The 14,332-nt window shown below is 37.4% G+C and overlaps 1 protein-coding gene across 3 annotated transcripts in view; it reads right to left on the bottom strand.

Annotated features, from left to right (window-relative positions):
* The window catches only part of MGAT4A (alpha-1,3-mannosyl-glycoprotein 4-beta-N-acetylglucosaminyltransferase A), a 68,082-nt gene that overhangs the window by 23,071 nt on the left and 30,679 nt on the right, over positions 1 to 14,332 (bottom strand). Inside the window, exons 5-7 of one of the 3 annotated variants that reach the window (XM_084900351.1) lie at positions 12,306 to 12,397; positions 9,764 to 9,897; positions 30 to 76 (exon numbers count right to left, since the gene is read on the bottom strand). In XM_084900351.1, the coding sequence (XP_084756477.1) occupies positions 30 to 76; positions 9,764 to 9,897; positions 12,306 to 12,327 (203 nt within the window). In that variant the 5' untranslated portion in view covers positions 12,328 to 12,397. The remainder of the gene's footprint in view (positions 1 to 29; positions 77 to 9,763; positions 9,898 to 12,305; positions 12,398 to 14,332) is intronic. The other 2 variants (XM_084900350.1, XM_084900352.1) reach the window with 2 other exon arrangements.

Genomic DNA, 14,332 nt, shown 5'->3' with positions numbered 1-14,332 from the left:
TTTCACTTCCATAATTAAGAAGAACTTACTCTTTTTCCAGGATGGCTATAACACCGTGTACATAATCAATATCTGTCTGGGAAAGAAAAGAAAATTGTACCTACGTTCATTGTTTTTATTTTTTTATTTTACTTTTAATACTGAACTCAAAATCAAATAAGTGAATAAAACATTCATTGAAAACATTACATTAGATTTTCAGGTAAGTTATGGGACTTGCATTTATGTATTCTACTTTATTGCACCACTATATATCACTGAGTATTTACTAATACAGTAAGCAGATAACTAAGGTTTCATTATTTTCAATTGTCTATGTCCAATTTAATAGAAAAAATTAAGCACAAAAACTATTTCTGCTTCTTCTGAAACATCCACACTGTAAGTAATGAGTGAACAGAGTCTGTAAGCAGGCTTCAGGGAACCGTGTGTCCACCAGGAATCATAAAATCTGGCTTCAAGACTCGCTCTGCGCTCACTGACCTGTGTGACTTACAGTAAGCCACTTCTCTGAGCCTCAGTTTCCTACCCTATTTTAAAAATAAAAAGTGGGAGGAAAAATTACCTCAGAGACTGTGACAGTAAGTGATAAAAATGTAACAAAAAGCTGCATTATTATTAAGTTGATAGTAACAACCAAAGTCAAGAGCACTTTAACCAGAGTTAGAAGTAAATATTTATCAGGCCTGTGTACTTAAATATTATATACTGCAAGCACAGATCCAATACCCCTATCAATTTTAAATTCAGTGGCAGCTACATTAAAATGCTCAATTGTTAAATAAATGACACATCAAATCTGATCTATGTTATAAAGACTACCAAAACACTTTAAAATTGAGGGAGGGAAACATAAAGCTTAACCCTGGAAATTACAAAACTTTTATAAGAGTTTATAAGAGTTGTTTTATAAGAGTTTATTTGTTTAACTGGTCTTTATTGTGGATAGTATAACAGGTGTCCTTTTTCCCCCATTGACCTCCTCCACCCAGCTTCAGGCCTTCCCAGCACTATCGTCTGTGTCTATGGCATATCCTATATAATAAAAGCCTAATATGCAAACTGTCCCCTCGGGCAGTCATTGACCTGGAGTTTGACCGCTTACTATGACGTGCACTGACCACCAGGGGTGGCGTGGAATATGGCGGGCGCCAGCGGCACAGTGCTGGCAGTGGAGGTGCTGCCAGCCCTGATGGGCCCTGACGACAGTGGGACTGCAGGGGGATGGTGAAGCAGTTGAGCGGGCGGTGCCAGGTCACGGTGGGTGCAAGCAGGGGCTCAATCGCACTGCCAATCACCCCACAGATGGCAACCAGAAGGCGGCAGGGGGCAGGGCAAGCAGGCAGCGCCAGGCCAAGGCGGGGTGCCAGGCAGGGCTGCAGGGCTGTGAGGCTGGGGGCGCAAGCTAGGGCCTGATCTCCGCAGACCACCTGAATTTTGTGCACTGGGCCTCTAATATTCATATTTTTTTGGTTAATCTCTTCCCATCCACCCCCTTTTCCTCTGACATATGTCAGCCTGTTGCATTGTTTCAATGTCTCTGGATCTATTGTGGACGTCAGTTTGTTTTGTTCATTAGAATGTTCTAATTTTAATTTGTCATTGAAAGTAATTTCTATTTTTATTGTTAAATTTAAAGACTTAGGAGAAGATACAGCCAGAACACAGCCCACAATCCTCTGTACTTCCCCTTCATAAACACAAACAGTAGTGAGCTCATTTTCAATAAATTATCACCCAGTGAGTATCTTACTAACTCATCGGGCTCTAATTTTGGAAACATGATCAAGCCTGGTTTATATGAACTTAAATAAGTTTAGCAACAACCTGAACCTCAAATTGATTACCACTTACTGTGTGCCAGTAACTTGCCTATCCGAGGAAACAGAAGATGAATAGGGCCAGCTCCCTATATCCAGGAGACTCTTCAAAAGGGGGCCAAGAAGAACAAATGTATGTGGATATAGATTTAATATGTCATGTGTCATGAAATTTATGAAGTGCAAGTGCTCCATATCTAATACCATACGTGATATCCTTATGTTGAAAAAATATATTTTTTGCTGACTTGACAGGAAAAAAAAATAGGTACAGCTTCATTCATTCACATCAGACAGCTATTATTTGTGTTGGCTGTTGTCTTTTTATCTTTTTACAATCTAAGGGGAAAGTATTCAGTCCCCAGACTAAATAGTCAGTTATTGCACGTTTTAAACATTCTTGTGGCACACCAGCTGAAAATTGCTGTACCATATATTTGTTTTCTCATCTGTGCTGCTCTCTGATGTAGGTTTTCATTGGGCAGAGGCTTTGTTTTATTCAGTAATAGGACTAGCTTATCACTATGTCAATAAATATTTGTTGAATTACAAGCAAATTTTATATCTCTTCAATTTCTTCCCCATTATATTTGTATAACATTTAAACTAATGCATAAGTGAACATCTTAAAATCTAGCTGAAAAATTACAAGCGAAAATACCACTGATGCACCAACACAGTAATCTGTAGTTTAAAATCAAGAATAGAAACAACAAACAACTATTGTAGAAAGGACTGGTAATTGTGAGAGCTGAAGATAACATAACTATGGATAGGGCTACTACTTATTTCTGAGGCGACTGTACTCCTCAGGTGTGTTGGGTGTAAAAGTTCCAAAGCACTCAGGTAACTAACCCTGCCTGAAAACACTAAATTGTCTCATGAGAAAAGGCTAAGCCACTTAATCAGAGTTCACCCAGTAACACAACATTGACATTATATGCAATTACCAATGAAAATCAGATACAAATCTAGAATACAGAACCTATGGAATACAGCTAACACAGTGTTCAGAAGAAAATTCATAGTAATTCTTATATTAACAAAAAGAAATAATGGAGGAGAAACCAAGACAGCGGCACAGGTAAACATCTGAAATTGCTGCCTCGCACAACAATTTCAAAACGACAACTGAAAACAAAACAGACATCATCCAGAACCACAGGAAGGCTGGCTGAGTGGAAATTCTACAGCTAGAAGAGAAAAGCAACTGAGACTCAGAGGAGGTGCGGAAGTGAAGTGCAGAGGTACGCGGGTACACGCATGGAAAGGGCTGGAAAATGAGCACGCAATTGTCTCTCTCAATCGGGAGGGAGACACAAGCTCCTGACCGCTCTGAACTCCAGTTCCAGGCAAGAATCTGGGGACCCAGACTCCTACGGGGAGAAACTGGTCTATCTGGCATCAGGCGGAACTCAAGGGTGGCTTTCTCTCAGAGGTTCTTGCAGCAATTACCGAGGAACACTGAGACCCAGGGCCTCTTAGGTCAGGGCTGAGGATCAGCCATTGCTGTTTGCTCCGCCCTGTGGATTTCCTGAGACTCTTCCCCACCCAAGCTTTGAGCAGAGGCTTTTGCATATGAATGGCTTGGCCCTTTGCAATCTAAAATTACCTAACAAACTGCAGCTGGGTCAGAGAGGCCCAGAACATCCAAAAGAAGGGCCAAGGCCCATAGCAACTCGCACTGCTTCACAGCTGGGCCTCATCTGGGCACCTCCAAAGCCCAAACAAAGAAGAGGAATCTGCAGATCTCTCAGTAGCTTCTGCTGGGTTACATCAGGCAGAGGCTAAATTAGCACCTCCTTAGAGATCCATGAGCCAGTGTACCCAATGGTCAGAGTGGGACCATCCATATTACAACTCCTCAGATCCATAAGGGACACACTCAGAAGAAAAAGGTAAAGGTAAAAACTATGAACAACAAAAAGACATCATATACATACCTACCAACAAGTGAATCTAAAAATCAAGTGAATAAAAAATCTGAGGAACAAATGGACTGGTGAACATAATAGAATCAGGGACATAGAAAGGGAGCGGACTGATAATTTTCAGGGGGAACAGGGTCTGACAGGTGCGGGAAGAGACTGGACAAAAGTCTTACACCTATGGATGAAGGCAGTGCGGGGTAAGGGCATGGGGTTGGGTGGGGAATCTGGTGGAGGGGAGTTATGGGGGAGGGGGGAAGAGGAACACCTGTAATAATCTGAACAATAAAGATTTATTATATAATTAAAAAAAATAAAGTGCAAGCCTTTGACCAGAAAAAAAAAAAAAAGAAAGAATTAGAAATCAGAGGGAAATAACCCCCAAAACAACAAAAGTCAACTTTGCTCCACTTTGTATAAAGCAAATTTTAAAACTTAAGTAAAATGGATAAATTTCTAGAAAAATATTTTACAAGAAGTCTATATAGGTCTTTATGTTCTAATATAAAAAGTTAATATTATACCATCTATATAGAAATAGTGCGAAAAGAATATATCCACATATGTACACATTAAATATCTCTGAATGGAGATATCTCTGAATGAACAACTATTAACAGTTGTTGCCTGTAGAGAGATAATAGTGACTAATGAATAGCACTACAGAGGAGACTTTTCAAAGTATACAACACACATATTTATAATTTTTTAAGCATGAGATCATATTACCTATCCAAAGAATTAATAAACAGGAAACAATGTTTCCTAGCAAATAAACTATATAAAAGTAAAAAAACAATTTGATCAATTTGATCAATTCTCTGGTTATTCAACTTCTATATTCATTTATAAATTTACTGCTTTGCATATTTCTACCCATAAGCCAACTAACAAGCACTATTAGCCCAATTTAAATAAAAGAATTTTAACGAAGGCATAGTAATGGCCTCAGGCACAGTGACTACAAAATGAAAACTAAAATATGTACAATAGTAAAAAGCACAAAACTAAATAAAAAGCAAACCTTTTTTTATGCTGTATCCTAAACCACTGTGCGCTGGAAACCCTGGGAACTCAGTTTTTCAGACTGCCTTTGGGTGCTTTTCTAACATGATGAAATTTTTATTTCATTAAAGAATCTCAACTTGAATTCTTCGGTTTAGGACCTTAAAATTTAAATATGCCTTTGGAATGTTTTCAGGCAAATTACAGAAACAATGTGAATAATCATCTATAATAAAAGCGAAATATGCTGATTAAACCGGATGTTCTTCTGGACAACCTTCCTGATGAAGCCAGGCGGGAGCCCAGGCAGAGGCAGCTGCCATGGTGGATGGGCGGGGAGGGGGGGGCAAGCCCCTTACACGAATTTCGTGCAATGGACCTCTAGTAATGACATAAAAGATATGCTATGAAAAGATATGCTACCTAAAGTTCTCTTACCAGTCCTAGCCAGTTTCTCAGAGGTTAGAGCACTGGCTCTCAGAAAGAATGCAGGTTAGATTCTGGTTAAGGGCATGTACCTTGGTTGCAAGCTGAATCCCCTGCGCCCGTTGGGGCGCATGCAGGAGGCAACCAATCAATGTGTCCCTCCCACATCAATGTTTCTCTCTCTGTCTCTCCCCTACCCTTCCACTCTCTAAAAATCAATGGAAATATATATATTTGTATGTGAGTGTGTGTGTGTGTGTGTGTGTGTGTGTGTGTGTATAATTTCCCCTTTGGTGAGGATTAACAAAAATAAATAAATAAATAAATAAATAAATAAATAAATAAATAAAGCTCTCTTTCCAAATTCTCAGCAATTTTTATGGTCAACATAATATGGCTGTTATAAATTTGGCAATATTCAATCTGAAAAGTACCTTAAAAATTGATTTCACTTCTTCCACTGGAATAGCATTTAGCCACCTAGCACTGCACATCCATGCTGATTTCATGTTCTGTTTATAGTAATTGAGGTGTTTTTGATAAGTTGTAAGCTGTACCAGTCAGGACCTTCATAGCACTAGAAACTGACTGGCAGAATAGTCAGACACTGAAAGATGATGGGTAGGACTCACAGGACCTCCAGTGAGGCAGAGGAACCAGGCTTGGAAGGTGGCAGAAATAAAGCTGGACACAGCCAGAAATCACAGAATGCTCCCAATGCTACAACTTGCAAAGTCCTCATCAGCTTTCAGTGCCTCTGAATCCTGCCCTTGTGACCCTGGGGAAGACACCCCCCTGCCACCATCTATCACCAGAATGGACTGTCCACAATCTCTGCTTCTTTAGAAAAAGATTTACCTAAATGTTATTTTCTTATTGTTATTGGCATTTAGAAATATAAGTTGATCCTATATTCCACTACCCTGATAAATTCCCATTATTTCTAATCTATATATATAAAAGCCTAAGAGACCATTGCAACTGAATGTACAACTTAACAGGCTGTGTGGGGCAACCAGCTGGCAGGGGTGTTAGTGAAAGGCGACCAAATGACTGAACAGCAGGCTATATATATATATATATATATATATATATATATATGTGTGTGTGTGTGTGTGTGTGTGTGTGTGTGTATACACACACACACACACACACACACACACACACACACACATATATATTTCCATTGATTTTTAGAGAGTGAAAGAGATGTCTGACTGCCAGTTTAGATCCGATCCCCAGGTTCAAACCTAAACCGGGAGTTAGACACTCCCCCCCCCCCCCGCCTCCCCGAGGCATCCAGGATTGGGAAGGGTACAGGCTGGGCAAGGGGATCTCCCTGCCCTGCACATAAATTTCATGCACTGGGCCTCTAGTAATTTAATAATTTGGGTTTTCTGTGTGAACTGGAAATAATAAATCTCCACTTCAAATCCAGGGCAGGAATAACCAAGTGGCTGAGCCCAGGTCACATGCCTGAACTAGTAAAGGAAACACCTGACATTTTTAGTTTCAATGGTGGGTGGGAGGAAGTTCCTTCCTCTTACCAAGATTCATAAAATAGGGAATTCTCCAAATATAAGAATGGGACAGGAAAAATAACTTTTGCTAAAACATTGTAGGAAAATGTTTTGTCAGAAATAATCATGAATGATATAATACTATAAGAAATAATATAAACAATGATATAATGCTATAAGAAATCTTATACAGACTATCACTTGCTACTGGTGTTAATGAGACCCAAGCTACCAGACATTTAGGTTAAAACTACTAATTAAGGTAGAATTAAATATAAGAATTCAAAATCTTAAATTGCCTAAAAGCAATTCAATCAACTCTGTAAATTAATTCTTCTTTCAGTACAGATTTTCTTCCAAATATTAAAATTCTATACAGATACATATATAAACACTGTAATTCAGGGGGAGGAGTCTTCAGAGATCAGAATACTGCCCACACCTGAATTTACAACACCTCTCCTTCTGTGATCTGTGCTCCCCTGTACCAACACTGAGTTCAAAAGGCTCAATAACATTATTTTCATGTTAGAGATGAAGAAACTGAGACTGAAGAAAGAAAAAGGACCTGCTCAAGTGGCAGAATCCAGGCCCTGACCTCAGGTCATCCAACTCCAAACCTATTGTTACTACATCTTAGTATCAGATATATGGCTATGGCAAGAGAGTCTTAAATTTTTCTGTACACAAATTTGTCTATATACTGAACACTATTTTTCAAGTGTATAAGGATAGTTTTCTTCTTTTACAGTAATAAGACTTTTTTTCTGAGAAAAAAATCAATATATGTTCATTGTAAAAAAAAAAAAAATTCCAGTTTTTGTATGCAACAGACAGTGGCATGTTCCCATAATTCCAACTCTCAAGATATCTGACTACTAATAGTTGACAGGGTATTACACAAGACCATTTTCTGTACTTATTTTATTAATGCATGTAGGAGCTATTTCCATATGTGTTTACGCTTGAGTAGATTTTCACACTTACAAATGTTACTAGTGAATCAATTTTAGAATCAGAAAGTTGGGTCACAGAGTATACTTTAAATTTTAATAGCTATTGCCAAAATGCTTTATAAGGAGGTTGTATCAATTTCTACTGTATACAATATGCAATTGGCAAATTTAATTACTTAAGATGTAAAATTTCTATAACAGACAAAAATACAAAGTTCATGCAAAAGACAAACATCTAAATATTTCAAATAATTTATTCCTCTCGTATATGAAATTTTCTTACAAATAAAAAAGAGCAAAGTTTATAAAAATAATTTTAAATACAAATGGTGTAAAAACAACTTATAAATCAGCATTTAAACCCATCAGTAAAGAAATCCAAATAAGCAAAGCCATGTATTATTTTTTATCCATCAAGCTGACAAAAAATTTAAAAGCTGATATTATCTAGTAGAGCATGGAATGGGGAAAAAGCTTTCTCGCAGAATGTTGGAAGAGGGATAAACTGGCTCTACTTCTGTTGGGCATTTTGCCACGCACGAACATTTTAATGTGTGTGGACTCTGACCAAACCATTCCACAGTTAGGAATTTATCATACCTCAGTAACTATACAAAGGACACAAAAATTTATGCCATGCTGAAAATAACACAAAAAACTTGGAAACAGTCTAAATGTCTAGCAATCAGAAATTAAATAAAATGTGTTAAAACCATACAATGGAATATTTTATAGCCAGAAAAAAATGATGCTATGATATCTATTCTTAACATAAAAAAAGGCTGTGAGCCCAGCTAGCTTGGCTCATTGGTTGAGTGTCAACCTATGAAGCAGGAAGTCATGGTTCGATTCCCAGTCAGGGCACTTGCTTGGGTTGTGGGCTCAATCCCCAATGTGGGGCATGCAGGAGGAAGCCAATCAATGATTCTCTCTCATCATTATGTTTCTATCACTCTCTCCCTCTAACTTCTTCTCTGAAATAAATAATATATTTTTAAATGCACATATTAAAATATAAAAATACACACACACACACACACACACACACGCCACAGGAAATATTTCTTTTCTTTCTTTTCTTTTTTTAAATAGTAGCTCATTTTTATATTTGATTTCTGAGAAGAAGGGAGAGAATCATTGATTGGCTGTCTCCTGATAGCCCTCCACTGGGGATCAAGTCTACAACCAAGGCATATGTCCTTGACCAGAATCAAACCCAGGACCCTTTAGTCCACAGACCAGCACTCTATCCACTGAGCCAAACCTGCTAAGGCAGGAAATATTTCTTAAGATATATTTCAGAATTATCTAATTATTATATCTGTATGAAGGAATAGCAGCTACTTTGTCATTACACATTTCTGTAATTGTTTTAAATCCTATTATTCTAGAGAACAATTCTTAAGAATTGTTCTATTTTTGTATTAAGAAACACATTAAGAACATTTTCATTTAGAAAGATGGGGAAACACTTGAAAAGTTGGGAATCAATGGGCCAGAACCAACTGATGTCCTAAATCCTTTCACAATCTGAAATTCTATATAATAATTAAGAAAATAATTACTTCAGGGTGATTTTTCTCATTATTTATGAAAAACTTGCTCAAGGTTTATTCTTTCCCTAGAACTTTTGAGGAAATTAAAATACAATAAATATAATATTCCTCATTCTTGTGATATTTTGACCTTTTCAATAATGGATGATGGTTGCATCTTGAGAGTACAGACTCAAGGGGTTGAGAGAATAACAAGATGATAAAACCCATGTCTGAGCTAAACTTTTCTCAGCTTCCTATACTCCCAAAGAACACCAGTGCAAATCTCCAAATTTAGGTCCTGTAACTAGAAAGAGAAACTCTCTGCTCTGAAAGACTTGTGTGTGTGATATTATCCTGAACTATAGCTGCAGTAAAAAAGTTAAGGCAAACATTAAGTTAAGACTTAAATTTAATTATTGGATAGAATATATTACCTAAACTTTACTCACATTTTTTTAAATGCTCATAAAAGTATATTCAAATATTCAATTATAGTTTTAACTCTTATAGATTATAGGTAATAGATTATATAGATTATAGGTGTAAAAATCACAACAATTAAATAATTACCTCTCCTATGAAGACTACTATTACACAATCCAATTTCTCTTCAGGATACAGATTATCAATAAGGGAATGAAGAGTTTCTACGAGGTAAGATTTAACTTCTCTCTTCACAGTAGGAATTCCCATTACTACTGAAACTGAAACAAAATTATAATTACATAAGATTTTACAAAGACAATATATAAAAATACTATTACTTCAAAAATATTATACCTTTCAAACTGATGAAAATAATTTGAGGTATCAAAATATACTACATTTCAGAAAGAAAAATAACCAAAGGATAGAAAGGCATTACCCATAATATTGTAATTCTTTTTCACAGAACTTAAGAAATAGTCCATAAGAAAAAAGAAATAATGTGAAAGAACCGATAAAAATGAACGATATTAAAACTCATATTAAAAAGTGACTGTAAAGTATAAACAACAAGTTTAATTATACAACTAAACCTTAGAAACACTAAGCATATCTTAAAAATCAATGTTCCAGCCCAGCTGACGTGGCTCAGTAGTTGAGCATCAACTCATGAACCAGGAAGTCACAGTTTGATTACCAGTGAGGGCACATGCCTGGGTTGCAGGCGCAATGCCTAGTGGGAGGCAGCCAATCAATGATTCTCTCTCATCATTGATGTTTCTATCTCTCTCTCTCCCTCTCCCTTCCTCTCTAAAATAAAAAAAGAATGTATTTTTAAAAATTAATGTCCCAAATCTCATATATATGATGCACAGGGAAGGCCACATTTTTTCTGTGGTTTCCTTGCCCAAAATGAATAACCTCAATTTAACCATGAAGAAACAAACACAAATTAGGGACTACATACAAAATAATTCATTGGTCAGTACTCTCTAAAAAGTATCATGATCAGGAAAAATAAGAAAGAATGAGGAACTGTCCATGACTGAAGAAGACTAAGATATGATAATTGAGCAAAATATGGGATCCTGGCCGAAACTGGTTTGGCTCAGTGGTAGAGCGGTCTGCGGACTGAAAGGTCCCAGGTTCGATTCCAGTCAAGGGCATGTACATTGGTTGCGAGCACATCCCCGGTAGGGGGTGTGCAAGAGGCAGCTGGTCGATGACTCTCTCTCATCGATGTTTCTAGCTCTCTATCCCTCTCTCCTCCTCTCTGTAAAAAATCAATAAAATATATATATTTTTTAAAAGTGTATGTATATATATATATATATATATATATATATATATATATATATATATGATCCTGAGCTGGATCCAGAAACAAACAAACAAACAAAAAAATACTAATTAAAAAAATGGCAAAATGTGAACACGATTGAAGGTTAAATAACAGTATAACATCAATGTTTATTTTCTGGTTTTGAGCATGGTACTATGGTTATATAAGATGTAAATGTTTAGAGGAACTATATGGAAGTTGTACTATTCATGTAATTGTTTTTAAGTCTAAAATTTCATGTCTACTATTATGCCTGTTTTGAAATGCAAACTTGTCCCTATGTGTGATTAGTATATTAAGGAGCCATTTCAGCATAACACTGATTTCACATTTGTTTATGTGCAACTTCTCCTCTGGAACAAGCACTCACAGGAAGTTGCACCTATTGGAACAGAACTCAGGAAACTGAAAGGAGCATTGTGGGGACGCACAAAATGCACACACTGCCCCAGCTCACTGCCCGCTATGACCACACCTAACCTCTCCTGGTGTGGCCACTTCCTGTCAGGCCTCAGAGCACTCCCTTTGCACCATTTCTCAGAGCTTCCCAGCTGCAGGCCTTCTGAAACCCATTTTAACACACAAACCTGAGGTCCATTACAAGGCAGATACCACATTTATTGTAGCAATTTTCTATTTATTAATCACTTAACAAGTGTAGAATTATGCTACCATTTTTAAGTCTTATATTTTTAAATGTGTAACAGGCAAAATTGTTGAGTGTTGTGAACCTAATCCCATTTTTCTCAGTTTACTGCACAATTCTGCACAGAGCAGTAATTTTTAGGAATGCATATATTGTGTTACAGTAGGACTGTATGTCCCAGAAAGTTTTTAAAAACATCACCTCTTAAGAAGTCTTAGTATACTGCATATTATATATCAGTAGAAAAATACTCTATATATTTTTAAATAATTAAGTATTATCAATTAATTGGAGATACTATAAAATACTTAAAATTCACAGAATTCTAAAGCTAAAAGGAAAGTAAAAGATCATGGATCTACAAGTCTATCACCATGATTCTACAGATAAGAATTGTAAGATCCAAATAATTCAAGAAACTTGCCCAAGTCTCACATTCCTCTCTTCATTTTGGGACAAAGAGTTTACAAGAGCTCAAAAAGAGATTTGCTACATTTTCCTGAACATATTTACTAAACACCTATTAAATGTAAGGCATTATATTAGTGACTGTAATAGAACAGTGAAGAGCATGGAAAAGGCCCCTACCCTCATGGAACTTACATTCTAGAAGAGAAGATAAAATAAAATAAGGTAATATGTACTATACAAATTAAAACATGGCAGTATTAGAAAGAGAGGGGGTTAAGAGGAGGTACCTTTATAGACAGTGAGGGTCATGGAGGGCCGCTCTGGTAATTAATGATGAGAAAGAGCAGAGGAAAAACATTCCAGAAGAAACAGCAAGGCCCTGAAGAGACAATGATCTTAAGATAACTGAGAAAGAGCCAAGATTCAGAGCAGCAGCTAGGGGTCATTTCACATGAAACCTTAAGTTTAGTTTTTAATTCAGAGAAAGCAATTATAAAGCTATAAATAGGGGAGTGACATTATCCAATTTGTTAATTTTAAGTTTACCAAATTTTGTGGAGAACAGAAACAAAAGTGCTAAGAGTAAAAGCATTTTGGGAGAAATCAGGAAGCTATTGCAGTAATTAAAGGAAAAGATGGTAGTTTGAATTAGGGCATTAAAAATGGAGATGAGTGGCTGGATTAGTGGGTGGATATATGGTATCCTCACTAGAGGATACACTTATTGATTTTTAGAGAGAGGAAGAGAGAGACAGAAAGAGAAAGAAAGAGAGGAAGGGAGGGAAAGAGGGAGGGAGGGAGGGAGGGAGGGAGGGAGGGAGGGAGAGACCAAACCCACAACCAAGGTATGTGCCCAGACTGGGAATTGAACTCACAACCTTTTTGTGTACGAGACGAGACAATGCTCCAACCAACTGAGCTACAAGGCCAGGGCTAGGACATATTTTGAAGACCCCTTTCCCCTGGGACTTAGAGACAAAGGAAGAGGAGAACTGAAGGATGACTTAAGTGGATGGAGGATCTTTTATTGAGAACAACACACTGTTTTGAGCATGTTACTCTGAAATGCCTCAAGGCAGGATGAGTTACCCTGGAAGCAAATTTCCATATACTTCAACCTACCTCAAAATTTAAATTAAAAACATTTTAAATATTTAGAACACAGATTAAAAATATATCATCTGCCGGGACCGGTTTGGCTCAATGGATAGAGTGTCGGCCTGGGGACTGAAGGGTCCCGGGCTCGATTCCGGTCAGGGGCATGTACCTTGGTTGCGGGCATATCCCCAGCAGGGGGTGTGCAAGAAGCAGCTGATCGATGACTCTCTCTCATCGATGTTTCTCACTCTATCTCTCCCTTCCTCTCTGTACAAAATCAATAAAATATATTTTAAAAAATATATATGTATCATCTATGATACAAAACATTCCTAAGAAATGTTAACTCATATGGAGTTCAAAAATTCTGTGTATGGAAAAAGCAAAAATATATGCTGACCCAAAGTATGCAAACACAAACGGTATTAAAGTTATAATGCAAACTCTATTCCCTACCACTGTCTTGAGTTGTTTTGTTTCTGTTTTAAGTTTAGATGGCATGTTTAGAGAAGCACCTGATATACTGTTTTGGAGCTGAAATTTAAATTCTTTAGTTTAAAACAAGGCACTCAAAGACTCCAAAAACACTAAAAATGAAAGTACTAATTTCAGCTAAGCTTTCAGAATTAGAGTATCCACGCTTGTGGTATTTCTCAAAATTACCACACACACACAAAAAGACAGTTTTTCCTGCCTTCTGGTCACAGGTAGGATTGCACTTCCTGTCCCTTAGGGTTGGGGAGAACAGTGGGAGGGGGTGTGCCTAGTAACAGTGAGTCATCCCACAGGTAAGTCAGGGGCTGAGCCCCTGGTACTGCAGAGTGAGGGTTTTCAGAGCTGTCCTCTCTCCTCAGCAGAGCAACCAGTAAAGTTCAAGATGCTGACTGCTCTGTCTGCCTGGATCTCTGAGTGACCAATGATGCACAAAGCCCTGCCAACCCTGGTGGACATACTTTGAGCAGTAAATAAACAAATAACTGTATTACTTTACCCACTGAGATTTGAAGTTGTTAATTGCCCTGGTCCTGTTTGATGAAATGTCCTTCTATGGCTTACAATCTAAAAATGTATGCATACTAAGGGATAAGTAAGAGTTCAGAACTAACACGGAAGCAATGAGAACAATACAGACATATCGTCCTTTTGTGGAGGAGCAAGGCGGACCAAGGAACAGAACAGGAAGGGAGACAAAGGGTTGTTCTAAGTTCTTTGTCCC

Source organism: Pipistrellus hanaki, assembly GCF_964339955.1.
Source record: "Pipistrellus hanaki genome assembly, chromosome: 12".
Taxonomy (NCBI): Eukaryota; Metazoa; Chordata; class Mammalia; order Chiroptera; family Vespertilionidae; genus Pipistrellus; species Pipistrellus hanaki.
The sequence above is the reverse complement of the archived record's forward strand: the minus strand, read 5'-3'. Positions and strand labels throughout refer to the sequence as shown.